Source organism: Ooceraea biroi, chromosome 9 (genome assembly GCF_003672135.1).
Source record: "Ooceraea biroi isolate clonal line C1 chromosome 9, Obir_v5.4, whole genome shotgun sequence".
NCBI lineage: Eukaryota > Metazoa > Arthropoda > Insecta > Hymenoptera > Formicidae > Ooceraea > Ooceraea biroi.
Window position 1 is genome coordinate 2240012 of NC_039514.1, and position 16504 is coordinate 2256515.

General features: G+C 41.9%; 2 protein-coding genes across 4 annotated transcripts; both read left to right on the forward strand.

Annotated features, from left to right (window-relative positions):
* Window positions 1–527: 527 nt before the first annotated feature.
* On the forward strand, window positions 528–9996 carry LOC113561413 (TWiK family of potassium channels protein 9-like). The gene is made up of 3 exons (XM_026972295.1): window positions 528–1499; window positions 1952–2240; window positions 2562–9996. Exons 1-3 carry the CDS (start codon window positions 1341–1343, stop codon window positions 2846–2848), a joined length of 735 nt encoding a protein of 244 aa, XP_026828096.1. The 5' UTR covers window positions 528–1340; the 3' UTR covers window positions 2849–9996.
* A 2712-nt stretch (window positions 9997–12708) lies between these two features.
* Window positions 12709–16284, forward strand: LOC105276284 (ubiquitin-conjugating enzyme E2 G1). 3 transcript variants are annotated; one of them, XR_893378.3, is made up of 5 exons: window positions 12797–12857; window positions 14502–14881; window positions 14983–15105; window positions 15223–15913; window positions 15991–16284. XR_893378.3 is itself a non-coding variant. In XM_011333790.3 (4 exons), the coding sequence occupies exons 1-3, from the start codon at window positions 12812–12814 to the stop codon at window positions 15061–15063; spliced, it is 507 nt and encodes a 168-aa protein (XP_011332092.1). In that variant the 5' UTR covers window positions 12709–12811; the 3' UTR covers window positions 15064–15105; window positions 15223–16284. The 3 variants fall into 3 exon arrangements, 2 of the variants coding, with proteins under 2 accessions (XP_011332092.1, XP_011332094.2); XM_011333790.3 differs by having other exon boundaries at window positions 12709–12857; window positions 15223–16284; XM_011333792.3 differs by lacking the exon at window positions 12797–12857 and adding an exon at window positions 13994–14014 and having other exon boundaries at window positions 15223–16284.
* The last annotated feature ends 220 nt before the right edge of the window (window positions 16285–16504 follow it).

Genomic DNA, 16504 nt, shown 5'->3' on the forward strand with positions numbered 1-16504 from the left:
TAAATATGCGATACGGCCAGATAAGTATTTATTACTGTACGTTGCATACAGTTAGTCAAACGTATCAATCTATGACATATAGTTTCATAAGCGTCAGTATTTTCAGTGTCACAAACTCAAGATGACATCATCGGTTTTAATAATCCATTTCGGGGAAAAAACTTTCAACGATCGATATCACGAAACATTTTATAGAACGAAATAATTGAAGTAATACTATGTGTCGACAATATTGACATTTCTCTCTGATATACGTTCCGTAAATATTACTGTTTATCTTCATAGACTTGCCAAAATAACGGTTAACTGTCAGATGTGGATTTTACGTTATAAATCAGGAAAAATAATCTTTCTCAACTGCAACTCGTCCTTGTTGCGTCACGATGAAAAATCACGATCAAATTTATTAAAATTCCTCGTATCTTGATCAAACAGCGCGTTCGATTGTTTCGGGAAATTGAAGAAAAACTCTCGGATAGACTGTTTTCCTAGGTATTTTTATCCATTCCAGCAGTTGCGAGCCGATTGGACGCCGCTGCCGCACGATAAATTCTGCCCCGCCGTTGTGAGGACCGTTTTTCGAGATTACGATTGATCGACGTTTGTCAAAACTTAAGCTTTTACGATATTGTAAATTTTAGGAATTTTTACGAATCTTTATGTTGAAACTTCTCGCACTAGGCGCTTCTGACCCGGAATAATATATGCTTTACCGGTCCTGCAGCTTTACGAGGTTTAATTAACTTTGATTCCTCACGACATGCGAATTATAATAAGAAAACTTGTGTGTTGGAATGCCATTTCGAATCAAAACCGTTCAAACGAACGATAACGACTCTACCCTTGGTGTCCGTCTAAAATCTTCCCACGGATACGATCCAGGGACCGGCAGAGCTACTTTCCACATCATTCCTTGAGTAAACTCAAGTCTCTCAGACACGCACTCTCGCACTCTCACGTCACACACGCGCGCTTACACGGGCGAATTTACGAGCGCACGTTACACAAAGTCCTTATTACCGTGCTGGTTTGATTAGCGTGAATAAACATACCGTGCCGCACGTTACCTTTTAAGTAACCCGGAAAACTAACATATCGCGGGAGATTAACTACCGCTGCTTCTCCGCTCTTCCACCGCAATATTGTGCCATTGCATCGTATAAAACGGAGCAGAACAATCCTCCGGAAGAGGGAAATACCAAAAAGAATATGAAAATTTTCTTGCGATCTTTTACTTATATTCCGATAATCTTTCATGCTGGTCTTCGATATCAACTTGCTCTATTTTCGCAGGATGCGGGAGCATCGCGCCAAAATCCACTTGGGGCAAGGTCGCCACCATGGTCTACGCCATCATTGGGATACCCTTGACCCTGATCTATCTATCCAGCATGGGTGGCCTCTTGTCGAGGATCGCCAGGGGTGTCTTCACGCGAGCTCTTTGCTGTTGCCTCTGCTCGAATTGCGGCTACTGTTGTTACGACGAGAGGCGAATGCAGGTCAGCAGAGCACGCTTTATCGAAAATTCTGCACATTTCCTAGTCTACTCAATAAAACGTTTAAACACGCACCGTCGATGGTGCTCTTTTTCCCATCAAACAAACCGGATGTAATGGGAAATGCATATGTCGTGCCGGGTCGGTAGTACTATGGGGGAGGAGGGTGAGGAAGAGAGGAGAGGTGAAAACGGAGAGGGCATGGCTGGGACACGCGGGTGCCGTGCGATCGATGGGGATTAATGGCTATTGATTAGTTATTGTTAGAGCGCCATTCAAATAAAATTGGATCGACCTACAAAATTCCTAGCAGGACACTCGAGGTACAAAGGTGCAAACGAAATGTCGGCACTTGTTCAAAAATAATTGCGACGAGATGAAATTGGTTCACGCGGATGTGACAAAAGCGTCCTTTTCGTCATTTCCGAAGCATTTTTTTCTATACGTGCACACAGGAAAAGGAGCGGCGGATGAGGAAGAAACGGCAGCAGGAGGAGCTGGTGCAGCGGCAGCAGGAGCAACTGCAGCTGCAGGAGCCATTCTATGTTCGCGCAAACGCGTCAACGTTCACGAGCACTGTGGAAATTAAGGCCAGCCCTAAGGACGAAGTGTCAAGTCTTGGCTCGGGCGACCGACCCAACGTCACTATATTCGCGCCGATCAGTATCTGTCTCGGTGCGATGCTGTGCTACATCGCCGCCGGAGCGTTCACCCTATACAAAATGGACGGTTGGTCATTCTTAGGTGAGTCTGGTCTACAAAGAAAAAAAAAAGAAAAAAGATATTCACGAACCTCGCATTCGCGATCGTTCGGTTCTCTTGCGTGAGGAAATTCAGTAGTTGCTGAGACGAAGTTTCCTAATAAACTTTAATAAAATTTGAAGCATTCTTGACAAGACTGACGCGACCGTGTTTTATTTAGCGTCTCTGACAGATCGGCGTGAATCCGCGACGCGATATATTTAGCACGATGTATCTACCGTCAGCGACTGTGATACACGTAAGCGTAAGGCTGTTCAAGCTGAAGCTAAGAGCTAATCAGCGTGCTTCTTTCACGCTTTCTAGATGCAGGCTATTTCTGCTTTATGAGCCTGAGCACCATCGGCTTCGGTGACATGGTGCCTGGCTCTTACCCCCGGCGCAGTCTCGCCCCGCCTGACTCGAGGAACGCGACTATCTGGTTCTGCTCCATCTACATAATGCTGGGAATGGCGCTGACGGCGATGTGCTTTAACATTCTCCACGACGAAATCGTCCATCGGATGAGCCACCAGTCGGACAAGGCCGAGCCGGTGAAGTCGAGCCCGTCCGTCGACGAGCTGTCGACCGACCCGTTTGCGCTGACCTCGTGACAATTTCCGTCGGGCAATCTGTGCCACAGGAACGGCACCGACGAGAACAGCATACATGGCACGGAATCATCCACCAATATATTCGCGCATGAGAACGAGATCAACATCCTGAAGGACACTTTCAACCAGGTGGACGTCACCAGAGATTGCAAGCCGATCCTGAAGCTCGAGGATCATGTCGTGTCGATCCCCGCCGTCTATACGTTGCCCAAAGTCGAGGAGGAGGTCGAGGAAACCACGGAAATGTGAAAATTCCCTGGATTTCTGGTGGTGACGCCGATTTCCTCCCGGTGGCGGGGCACAAGTGGCTGGAGATTATCGAACAGCGTTTTTACGGATCGTAAGACCGGATAAATAGGTATATGTAATGTTGTATATGTTAAAGGTCGTGCCGTCAGATCGCGACAGTCCGAAAAATGATGTCTTCTTTGAATCTATCATTAATGTTGAATTTATAATATAAGACGCAATTACGATTTTGATGAACTCAAGAAAGTGATGATGCTCGAAATTTATTTGATTTTCTTTATTTTTAATCAGACGTAAAGAACACATACATTTTATAACTTTGTAGATCTCGCATTAAAATAATCCATCTAAAAACATTGATTATTGATCATAAGATAATAAAAAAAAACTAACATTTTTTGTACCGTTTTTATATATTACTTTACTCTGTAAATTCAACGATTAATGATGGAGCCGTTAGTACGCCTGTATTAATGACGACACCAATGAACATAAGTGAATGCATATATAATACGCTATCTGGAACACGTTTGAAAAAGAATAAGTGCTTGAACCATGAACGCAAGTAGGACATCCTCTTTGAAATCGATGTAGCCAAATAATCTCACTTTCGCTCGTATGATAAGCGTGTACATTTAAAGTTGCACTTATGTTAATCAACTCGCACATTCGAATATTGAATTGCTCACCGAAAAATTAAATGTGTGTCGATATTGTAACAATAATGATATTATATTGTTCATGCGCAAAGCAAGAATTTAGTAATCAATATAAAAGTTATGCAATTTTACGTTCTTCTTCTGAACGTCATCCCGAAACTTACGTCGCGGTGATTACTCGAGAATATTACGCGATATATAATCATTGGTACTTTCTGTTTGCCTTAGAACGACTCTGTTTAATTGAAGAGCAGTATGCTTGTAACTACGTCACGTTTGATAAATGCAGTAAACGGCGTTACGTAAGTTCTAAGTAAGACGACACCGTGTAAGATGTATAGGCAAAGCGTCTCGCAAACGTTGTAGGAATTTCTCGAACTTCCAGCAGACTTTGCCAAATTAATCTGGAAGTATCCTTAATGAATGTTTACTGGATATTGCCAAAGTGTGGAACTACTGCTCTTGTGTACAAAAACAGAATACGTGTCGAATATGCCGAAAGGATGAATGCAAATGGATGCGTTATCAAAGTTGTCCTTATTTTGACTAAATGCATGAATTATTTTAAAGATAGCGTTTCAGCGTGCGGACGCTTTGGTTATTTAAAGTTACTACTGCATGTGAATGTCGACGTTCTGACGTCGCGTAGCTTAGAACAATCAGGATTAAATGAAGGGATCACGAAAAGAGTAAAATCCCAGGAATGGGATGCATGCGTAATTCCTGATTACTACCAAGGTGTTAGCGTACCTGACATTAACGGTGGGAAATTACGTTTACGTCGTCGATAAAATGAGTGAGGCAAATGACCGGCATAAAATAATTTCCCTAGGGGCAATGGTGCATTTCATTCGCGGCCGGAATGCCGTTCGTGCACGGAAATGTTGAAACTTCTCTTTTATTTCCCTATCTTTCTTATTCGCGTCACGTAGCGCCGCCACTTCCTAAGAAAGCTTTGGAATCGACTGATAAATTGATATTTCTTCAATATAAATAATGCCTTAGTGGTGTCTTAAAGAAAGTAATATTTTAAGTGCTTCACAAGATATCCAAGATAAAATCTTGAAAATGACTTTACGCTAACAGGAACGACATACGTTATTGAATATCAAAAGCATTCATAACAAATTAGATTTATTATATAATAATTAAGATTTATTAAACGTCTCTTTGAGGATCTGATCGCTGTGGGAGTACCATCGTTCCCTCTCACGACTCGCTTTCATGAAAGTCTGACAAATGTACTTGTGGTAAAGTAATATCCGGTACAGCGACGACTGTTCGGGATTGATATCTTTAAATAACAGTATCATAATTCCGCAATGAATCACGCACAAGACAAAGAGCTCCTTTTTACAGAATCTTTTTTAAATTAATTTCCGACAATGCCGAGCCTGTGCTTGACATCAATTCCTTGGCAAGCGCACTACTACGAGCGAAATCAGTCTAGATGCTCCCGCGGATTCGAAAGGGAGTGAAAGGACTCAGCTGCTTCATATTCAATGAGATTTCGAGGACGTCCTGGTCTTGCAGACGGAGACCGACTTAATGTTTCTACACGCCTACTTAGATAGGGACACGTATAAGGATTTTTTATATTTCCGTACTTAAGCATCCACGAAGTAAATGCGTTCTTGTCTGTAATATAACTAAGCTACTACGAGAGAGAGAGAGAGAGAGAGAGAGAGAGAGAGAGAGAGAGAGAGAAAGAAAAAAAGAGATCCTTGCGTCTAGCTCGAGCGAATTACTGACACGTACACGGTCGTATCCGTTTATCGATCGATCTGTCATCTGTCCTACGTCCTCACGATCCTATCGAACTGTAATCTCAATCACTGCCGTGCATGGAAATCCGCGAAGATAACAATGCGATTATCGTTGAACAAGGATTCAAGAAAAACAAACAAGCGGAACTTTAAACGAAAATTGATAAGAGCGTTCGCTAATCCGAAAGGGGATTTTACAGGATATTTTGATGTAATTTTAATACCGCGAATCTCAAAGGATAATCGCTTGTTCAGCGACGATCGATGCGAGTCTTGTTACATTGTAACGACGATTAGTGACGACATGCCATTCGTTGTACTGCCATCGGCTGGACGCTAGAATCAAACGGTCGAACGAAATCAAATTCTGTGCTCAAGAACAATAACTAAGGTACTTACGGATAGGCATTAATCCCTAAGGACGTTGCGGTTTTAGGACGATTATTCCCGTTCTTTCATATTGATATTCGTAATAGTCTACGAGGCGATGCGAGAGTAAAGCGTAACTGTGAATTAGCTGTAAAGGATTATTTTCGCTGCGCGCGGGGAGAGAGGAGGAGTCCTCCCTGATGTAGTGATCAATGTTGTAAGCGTAATGCCATACCTATGTTGTCGTGTTAAAATATTCTTTACATATCCTCACGCGGACAAACACTATAATTGGATATAATTTAATCCAATATTGAAATAAAATTAGAATAAAGTATATGTACGTTGAATTGAACCTGTATTTTCTTGTGCTCGTGGTGGACCTCTTACACGGGCTGCGAAAAGGCGTGAGGAATGGTCCCCTAGCGACTTCAAGGGTGTCCCTTCTGTTTCTTGCGACATATCATACGTTATAAGGGATTCTGTCGTGTCTCTGCTCGTGCGGCGCACCATCGCACGTGAGTGCGTGTGTGCGTGCACACGCGTCATCTCGACATTAAAACCGTCGAAGGAATGGCCGTTAACGTGAAACAAGAAGGAGGAGAAGGTAGCGTACAACTAACAGGCGAGAAGAGAATCTCGTACGGTGCCTAATGACAATCGATACTGGCTTCAGCAGTGTTGCTGGAGTTATCGTTATCACTCCGTCAGTGATTCGATGGAGGGTCGTGGCCGGCAGCCAAGACAAACTTTACTTTGGTGCTCGTACCAGACCATCCAGCCATCGATCCAACCTACCCGCCCGCACAACTTCCTCACACTCACGAGAGCCCGGGCCCGGAACGGCTCGCTTCAAGCTGGCGCTACGGCGATTTGTTGCGAGAATCTATTTACAACTTTCCATACGTCCCCATGTATGCGAGGAATTGCGCAATAACCGCCGGCGCGGCGTGTCGCGATTGCAAATACCGCGGGAAGCGCTTAAAAGTTCGCCGCCTTATTTTCCGTTCAAAGACAGGGAAAGTACTGCGGCACTGCGGGGGAAGAATACGGAAAAAGATCACGCGACCGATATTTTGTATAATGTCCCCCGATAAAACTTTTATTAATCGGTATTCTCGCGCGCACGGCACTCACAAGAGGAGTGCCGCTCTCCCGCCCCTGCAGCTGTGCCGCTATTTTAGATCGCTTTTAATTCTTTCACGAAGTTTCCTCTCGAGATAATAGACTCATTTACAAGGTGAACTTGCGAGGCGAATTAAAGTTTGACGTAATTTTCCACCGTGGATATTGAATCCGTTAAATGTAAGTGAATTTGCTACATCAACTAGACGTATACCTATATCGCATCGCGTATCGTTTGCCGTTGATGAAGAAGCAAGTTAAGAAAATAAAAAAAATTCGGTATGTGCAATTTTGCTTTTAAAACTTTTTTAATTGGTGCTGGTTGATGCGTTGTTGCGCGGTTTTATGTTACGTATATCGGGCGGGATGAAACGGGATGCCGTGTGTGATCTAGTTTAGGTTCGGGTTCAGCATCGTTACCATTACAATATAGCAGATTGCGACTAGCGATTTTTTACATCGACATATAACGTCTGTAAGCCCGGAACGAGGTCCCAGCGCGGCGAAAGTCCGGGCCGGCTTCTCTCCTTTCGCAGGATTTTCTTTCCTACGTAGCTCCTCATCTTTCGCCCTTACCGGTTTCCTCTGTCGTACTCCAGGGAAATATAACCGAGTTCAAAGCTCTCGACAGCCGACACGAAACTTTAGCGCGACAATTTTGCACAAGAAATGTCCAATGAAAGTCAAACGCCACGGGATTCGGCCTCATCGGTGGGTTTCGGCCTTAGGAGGAAGAAAAAATGTGAAGAACGAAGGCAAAGCCGGTCCAACCTTCCAACAACTGGCTTAATGGAATTAATGGTTTTCTGCTGTCGCCTTACGTATTCATTTCGCATGCGCGAATCAGCTTACGAATCACCGAGTTTTCGAAAACTTCGAGAAGTCGAATCTATGTCTCTTGATACTCAATTGCGCTTCTACTGAGGGCAATTAATGTTCGTGCTGCTGCCGGCCGCCTGATTATTTCAAAGAACTCGAGAAGCAAAGCGCTACCAAATTAAATTAAACTCACCTCGCACGAGTTCATTTCGCAATATTTGTCTAACGTGCTTGATTTCAGTTCGTCGATTTTTATCTTGTACCTGTTTATTTCCATCTCTCACAGTTCGAACGTAGCACAACAATATTTATTAGATATTTGTATGAGTGCAAAATAGTTATTTGCATATTTTGTTTAGGATAAATAAATATATTTGCCGTCGGAAGAATCGTTGTCATTACTGCTGAAGCGAATGTCGAGAGATCACAGAAAAGGAAGTCTCGGAGGAGATATCCCAGGGAAAATCTCTTTTATAAATATCTGAGTTGCAACAATATCTTGATGTCAATTCAACTTTCGCAACTAACGAATTAACGGGATTTGCTTCTGCCGTCCTTCTATATTGCAAGTCTTACATTATACAAATCGCGCCGTGTCGCAATATTTTAGTGTGGATTGATATTATAGTAAATGTGACTGAATGTACTATTCGATTCACATGTTTCTCTAAGCCACTTTCATCGTACTCATTAAAATAAAAGCCTGTAATTGTTTATCTTCCTGATCGCGTCATCCTTTTATTATACAAGATAATTATTTATGTAAAGATCTTGAACTTGGTCTTGTATTAATTAATTGCACTCAGTTTCGACGATCAGTTTCATCTTGCAATCATCGCGAACCAAACTCTTTCATTTATGAAGCGAGTGTATCAATACCGACATTACGGGAATGTACATACATTAACACATGACTGTACGATAACATTATATTAATATTTATTGTTAGGATATCAAGATCCAATTATACACTAGAGTCGGATTCATGGCTCGCCTGTCGATCGCTTTCACTGAGACGAGGCTCACAATTGTAAATACGATATTGTCTTAGGATATAATAGATGTGGATGTGGGAAGTCTTGTTAGATCCTATTGTTAAGCAGCTGCAACGTAACTTGAGCGACTTTCTGTACTACATAATATCGACTGACTCGTTTTAATTTCTCGCCGATGTTAAGAGAATTAAATATCACGAACGTACATGAAGGAACGTACGTTCGCGTCGAGCTTGATATAAGAGAGTGTTGATTTTATCATTAACAGAGCTTAGAGAGCATTTATCTCTGCTGTTGTTTTATGTCAAATATATATATATACGATGTATAAAATTTTGTACAAGATGTATCTTTATTTTCCAAACAGAGCATCGGGAATTAATCGTCGGGTAGCGTGCGATTTAGAGGAAGCTTCAGATGAATAAATAGTTTCGAATTTTCTCAACTATTGTTATAGATTCGGAAAGGAAGAAGGAATAAGGTGTCTGCTGAATAACGAATGATGCAGTACGACAGTAATCATTTCCGTGTTCCGCTCATGAATCATCTCGCATAATTCTTTGCGCGAGCATAAGGAAAAAGTCTTAATAAATGTCTGATTCTCTAAACTTTGCGCGCGTCGTCGATCAAAACAAAGTTTTCCATACGCTTATAGCGACCTGCTGTGTCGGCGAATTAATCATAGCTGAAGTTTCCCAGGATTCGCTTATGGACTCATTTTTCCCGACGATTATGCATTTCTGGAACGGTGCACCGGCAACCGGAACGAAGTTTGTAAGATTTCCGTCTTGATAAAGTCTAATGACACTACGTGTAACGCACATTTTTTATCATGCTACCAATTTTTTTTAAGAGATCCACAATTCTGTAGAAAGCATCGGAGACGCAAGGAAACTTAAGGCGCCATTTAAGAAAGGAATTTAGAGACGCATACCCACACAAACACACACACACACACACACACGTATACACACTATCCTCTCGGACTCATATTGTATATCGAAACTAAGATCTCAATATTCTGTAAATAATTGTAAGGAGCAATTGTCGCGCGGCGAAGTTGTAAAATACGAAGCGAACGATTTGCTGGGTATTGTACGTCTGTATAATCATTTGTCAAGCAATGTATCCTATAATAGGAGATAATAAAAAAGACTCATCACGAATTTCATTGTCATCGCATTTATTCAGTCCTTTACTTATGTATGTACAGAGACCCTCTAATAAGAGTCTGGCCATAGAGCGATTGGGTCAAAATCGTGCGAGAGAGAAAGATATATATATTCGCTAAGAATGCGCTCACGCACGCACTACAGATAGTCTACGATACATTTTAATTAGTATATATTGATTAAAATGTATCGAATATATATATATCTTTCTCTTATGTATAAGTGTCAGTAGATAACTTTCTGCGATGAGATGCTTTTTATAGTTTCGACGGCAGTGTATGTTAACTGGCCTTGACGAAATTTATCCGAGCGATTTTTACGTTGTATATAATCGTGGATTAATCAACGTTCTGATCTTCGTCGACATTATAAGTTGGCGCAACGATCTGTGTCTAATCGTTAATCTTTATTCGCCGTTCTGTTCACTAACACATGGATACCGCATTGATCACCGATATAATACTCCAATATAATAACTCTTGCTACAAATATACTTCCGACCAAGAAATTAAACATTTTTAATTCTTTATTTCTTTATTTTAAAAAAAGTGCGCATAATCTGCAAGTTGAGAAATAAAGAAACGAATTTATAAACATTGATTATCGACCACTTTTTACAAATCAAGTAAATCTGGTTGTCATAGCACGTCCTGTTTTTTAAGATGTACTATTAAATACCAATTATTTTATTTATTCTCAGATTAGATATTAGATTACTAATGCATACTAATGCATCTTGGCACAAAGATTATTTCTCCTGGCAATATATCTCTCGCTCGCTATTATAATTCGTAGTGCGGACGGTACTGAGTTTATGAAGCCAATATGTAACCGGCTTGTGATTCCAATGACACACAACCGGATTGGAATAAATGATTTCCACCTTTTATTACCGTAATTCTGTATAATTCGGTATGAGGTATAATCACGCGATAAATACTAATGCCTCAGAGTAACCGAGAGGCAACGATAATGGTAATAGAAATGTTCCCGTCAGTGAAAGATACTGTGTAACGATGGCGTATGTATCGTGATTAATTTAAGAGGTCTCTCTGCCGACACGGTAAATTAAATTCAATCATCCAAGATATCAAAACAATTCCGATAATTGTAAGCAAATGTAATGTCATGAATAAAAACGTCATGGATACAAATGTCATAAGTATAGGATGGCTCCAAATAAAACTATCTGAATTATCATGCATTCCGTGAGCATAGAAAATCTTCGTAATATCAAATATAATTCCGCCAAAGGCGTAAATGTGTGTAAATGTGTATGTGTCGTATAAAAATGCGTAAACTCCTGAAATTGCATTCTCAAATATGTAAACCTGGAGATTAATTCGTCGGCCAGGGGCGTCTGAATTTCGTGTCGCGTGGTCATCTCCATCTCGCCGTCTCATCTCAATAGATAAATCTGTGCGATAGCATCGGAGCAGTACAAGCCCGAACGTAACATCAGCCAGCGCACATATTCTGGATGCCAATAAGTAAACAAACCGCGGCGCGAAATGGAATCGAAATCGGGCCATAAATCTCGAATGTAACCGTGCGAAATTGCCGAGAAGGCAAAGATACATAACCGACGGTTCTCCTGCAGTTCTATCTTTCACTCTTTTTTTCGCATCGACTAGATTCTTTCGTAAGAATGAATGAGTATTTCTACATGAAAACTGAAGACGAGTATAAATATACTTGTCGAACCTCGCGAGATATTTCTGCCATAATTATCAAAAAAGATAATTTATTAAGATAAAAAAAGTATGAAAAACACATTTGACGAATAATAAAATAAGTAAAGCTTTTATGAAAAATGTTATATATTGTTATGATAAATGTGCAATAATTTTACAGCTATATTTGATGTGCAAACGCACATACACGCTGTTAATACGAAATGAGTATTGGAATTTAAACATTCACTCGCTGGAATCTCTCGAGGTCCATCGAAGTCGATCACTATGTTCAGAATCTCGCGCAGCATCCAGTTTCTGTCGATCGTCCCTCATCAATTGCACTTTACGCACATTCGATCGTGACGCGACATTCGCGTTTTAGTGACATTTAACGGATATTTATCTCGGATCGGAATTTACGAGGTTGTTTAGCGAATATTTGTGACAGTACAGAATTCGCGGATTCTTGTATTAGAAATTTATATTTGTTATATTTGAAATACGACGTAATGCAACACAATTATACATATTGTGATTAAAATATAGTTTCAACATTATTTGAAAACTGTATGAGCATTGTTAAAAGACATTATTATATTTTATAACGTTATACTATTACGTTTACGCTAGGTATAATAAATTATTATATTTCCATTGTAAGATATAGGTATAAAAATGAAAAAAGTTTTATCTGGCAGGCCATAGTCATGAGGACGTCAGAATAATATATTCAATCTAATATTTTATATGCCGACTGCTAATTTATTTACAGTTGTAAAAATAGTAAAAATGTTCGTTATCCAACAACCGTAACACTGACTATTCTCTTACCATTTATCAGCACATCGTCATCTCGGGTTTCCTCCATTGTCGCTCACTGCTAACGTCAGCGATCTGTTTTGCCCATAACCTGATCCACTCGTCCGCTCCACGTGGAGAGCCTCGATCGGTCACCGTACAGCGCAGCACTGCAGCGCGGTTCATCAGACCGGCGCAGAGCTCGAGACGGAAGAACATATGTTTAGCCGGTGGCGCATGCGTGGTTACCGCTTCCGCGACGTACCTAGCCATCTTTCCAGTCAAGCAAAAGTGATTGTTTTCAGTCTTAGTCTTATTTAACTGAACTTTTATTAATGTCAGAACCACAGTCCGCGCTGCTATTACGAAAACAATTAGCAGGTACAACGTGAGCGCGGTATGAGTGTTAAGTGTATTTAACCAAGTGCGAATCGCGGCGGAGAGCGAGGGATTCCGAGCTGTGCGCCTCGCGCTCCCGAAGGACTCGTCGCGGTCGTGTCTCGCGAGGTTCGACGTCGCCCTCGGTGATCTTGCGCTCTCGTTCTCACCCGGGGGTCGTGCCACGGTCTCGCGAGGGTTTGCCCGTCCACCTGCACGCCATCCTCGCCGGCTTACGGCGGCCGTGCGCACAAATACGGGGCGTGAAAATCAATACGGCTCTCCCGCGGAGACCTGTGTGTGCTGCGCCGTGAACAACGTTTAACCTAAAGCAGCGGCGTTAACGCCGTCGGTCGCGACACGCCGCGGTCTGGAAGCTCGACCCGCCTCCCCCCTCGGCGCCGATGAACCGGCTCCTCGCGCACGTTGCTCGCTGCTGCGGTGACAGCGACGATGAAGACGACGACGTCGACGTCGCCGTCGACGTCGATGTCGATGTCGAGGACGAAGGCCGTCCTCGTGCCCGAAAATAATTGCAGGCCTTGTTTATTTATAGCGTACGCGCGTCACTGCCGTCGCGCATGTTTCTCCTCGGCGACGAGGAAAAAAGCGTATCGAGCGAGGAAGCGAACGAAAAGAAAAAAAAAAGAAACGGGAGAGACAGTTACATACATGCACACACGCGCGCATATACGTGCACGGGGACGAGACGCGAGATCGAGCGAGAAAGTTGAGGAAAAGAGAATGAGGGAGAGAGCGAGAGCGCGCGCGAGTAAGCAAGCAAGCAAAAGCGCGCCGTGCAACGACCACCGAAGGTCAGCCGCCTTCGGGCCATGCTCCCCTGTTACAGCCGAGATCGACGCCACGAAAAATGCCTCTCGGAGTTCGCCTCTCTTTGTGCGACGTGCGTATCACGCAACAAAGTCGCATCGCGAGAACGCGGACGAAGAGAGGAAGAGCGAGACGGAGAAAGTGAGGGAACGCAACCGCGTCGGTAACCTCGTGCGTCGTCTCCTTCGCGCTGACTCACCGTATCGCGGTTCCTGTGCGGGCGCGTAGCGGCTATTTCGCGCGAGCGAACCTAACCTATACGCCCGAGCGCGTCTCGGAGATACCGGAGCGCTTGCCGCCGGCTATGCGATATGTCGCACTTGGCATGAGTGTGTTGACGTGTAATCGTTATTGTATGCTCAAATCACTATTCTCTCTCTTTCTCTCTCTCCTTTTTTCTCTCTTTCTCTCTCTCTCTCCCTCTTCCTCTCGGCCGCTTTCTCGAGCATTAGGGAACATAACCTACTCGCTCTCTCGATACCTGCTACAATGTATTCTGTTTCTGATGTAATCATACGTGAAAGCTTTATGGTGGCTTTGATTAGTAGCGAAATCTCGAGTTGCTTTTTGTATTTTCTGCTCTAAAGTACGTCATTTAAAGTATCACCCTAGATCACTCCAATGCATTTATGCCTGGCCTTGTCAAGAGCATTTTCGTAGCTATATCCGTTCTTTGTCTCGTTTCCTCGGTAATTCTGACATTGCTACATTTTTCTCGAGCTTCCTGTCGCTAATAAAAAATTGATTAGATCGTTTTTATACCGAAAAATTGTGTATCCTAAGATAACTGCAAATTACATTTGTCTTTTTTTGCAGAATTAAATAAAAACCCGGTAGAAGGGTTTTCTGCAGGCCTCATAGACGACAATGACATATATCGGTGGGAAGTACTCATTATTGGACCTCCGGATACATTATACGAAGGTGGTTTTTTCAAAGCACACTTACAGTTTCCAAAAGAATATCCACTTAGGCCACCAAGAATGAAATTCATAACCGAGATATGGCATCCAAATATCGACAAAAATGGAGATGTATGTATATCGATACTACACGAACCTGGTGACGACAAGTGGGGATACGAGAAAGCGTCCGAACGGTGGTTACCAGTTCATACAGTCGAGACTATCTTGATAAGTGTTATTAGCATGCTCGCAGATCCTAACGATGAAAGCCCTGCTAATGTGGATGCCGCCGTAAGTAAACCAATCGCATTTATGTCCAGAGACACTTGTCACCGCACTTTTTCCCCTTCCACTCGTGACTTATCTCATTTTCTTCTTCTCTCACTGTGCAGAAAGAGTGGAGGGAAAGTTATACGGAATTTAAGCGAAAGGTGGCGAGGTGCGTGAGAAAAAGCCAAGAGGAGTGTTTGTAGGGGCTGAACAAATATTCAACTGGAAAGACTTATTTAATTCTGGTAAGTCGCGAGTCGCGAGTCGGGTTACGCTCATACATTGCGTTGTCGTCTACGTACGTAAATGTTGTAATGTACGTGTTGGTTGTACCTTACGGTGTATGTTACGTTGATACATAGGGAAGCCGTAAGCACTGTAAGAAAGAAACCGATGCTCAGCATAAAGCTAACGGACAACAGTGCCACTAAGAGCGGAATAAGCCTGACCCATCCTTGTGCAGAAAGAGGAAGACAAAGTGTGTGTGAATGGGAGAGAGAAACACGTTGCTCTATCATGTTTATTAAACTACTATCACCGACGTACGATCCATCGAAACAAGGAGCATAAAAGAGATACACACGCAATTCACCTTTTACATAATAAACAGCTAAAAGAAAAATTAATTTACACGTATACATAATGCAAAAGATCATCTCTGTACGATTACCTTAATATTACTAGTTATTATAAACTTAACTCTCCCCCCGCCCCTCCTTAATGCTCAAGAGCGACCTCGAGTCCATACCCCCTCTTTCGATCGGACCTTGTGATTTCAAATGATGTGTTTTTACGTTTGTCTGTCAATAATAATTCCTTACTGTCGTTTCGTATTTTCTTACTTTCGTAAATATATATATATGTATAGATACATTTTTATAAAGTCAAATGGAGACGGGACACGTGCAGCAATCGCATGGGATGTCGGCCACCGATAATGGACTGCATATGAATTATTACAATGCCGCGAGGAGCGATTTAATGTCGATTTAAAGTCGCGTGGACATAACGTGCGGCTATGTGTAAAAATATATATTAAATTTCCATCGAACCGTAAGTTGCCAAAATAATGAATTCTAACACAGGTGATAATAATGATAATATTATTGTTAATGTACCGATAATTACAGCTAGTTCTCTAATATAACATGTATTACACAGTATAAGGCACTCACTCTCTTGAACCGTGTCGATCGTGTGATGCGGAGTGGCGCTTTTCTTACAAACGAAAAACTTGCGGTTCTTGATCACGCAATTCTGTTAAAACTTAAAAAGAGATCCATCATTTCTCGTTAGGATTAATTTACGTATCGAATTCCTTTTGCATTTGTATTAAAGTCTAGGTTGAAATTAAAATTATCATCTTTTCTTCTGATTATATACATCATTTCACATTGTGTCAATTAAATCTTCAGACATTGAAACAGCGTATTATATATTACACCTGTTCTTTTCTCATCCATTTCATTGATGTATCATTTATCCATGCTTTAGCATCCTAAAATGCATGTGACAAATGCGTAAATTTTTATGTCGCACCTTAGCATCATGTTTTCTTTTTATCATTATTTTTATTATTATTTAGTTAGCAATTCTTATAATTGAATCAATAAGTCGGGCAGTTTTTCGGCAGCTTTCAAGAAA

What these genes read in the sequence shown, in the direction of transcription:
- LOC113561413 (XM_026972295.1), top strand. Translation starts at nt 1,341, where the DNA reads ATGGTCTACGCCATCATTGGGATACCCTTGACCCTGATCTATCTATCC. An exon ending in ACGACGAGAGGCGAATGCAG is followed by an intron (nt 1,500 to 1,951) that starts GTCAGCAGAGCA and finishes ACGTGCACACAG; the next exon opens with GAAAAGGAGCGGCGGATGAG. An exon ending in GGACGGTTGGTCATTCTTAG is followed by an intron (nt 2,241 to 2,561) that starts GTGAGTCTGGTC and finishes CACGCTTTCTAG; the next exon opens with ATGCAGGCTATTTCTGCTTT.
- LOC105276284 (XM_011333790.3), top strand. Translation starts at nt 12,812, where the DNA reads ATGTCAGAACCACAGTCCGCGCTGCTATTACGAAAACAATTAGCAG. An exon ending in ATTACGAAAACAATTAGCAG is followed by an intron (nt 12,858 to 14,501) that starts GTACAACGTGAG and finishes CTTTTTTTGCAG; the next exon opens with AATTAAATAAAAACCCGGTA. An exon ending in CTGCTAATGTGGATGCCGCC is followed by an intron (nt 14,882 to 14,982) that starts GTAAGTAAACCA and finishes CTCACTGTGCAG; the next exon opens with AAAGAGTGGAGGGAAAGTTA.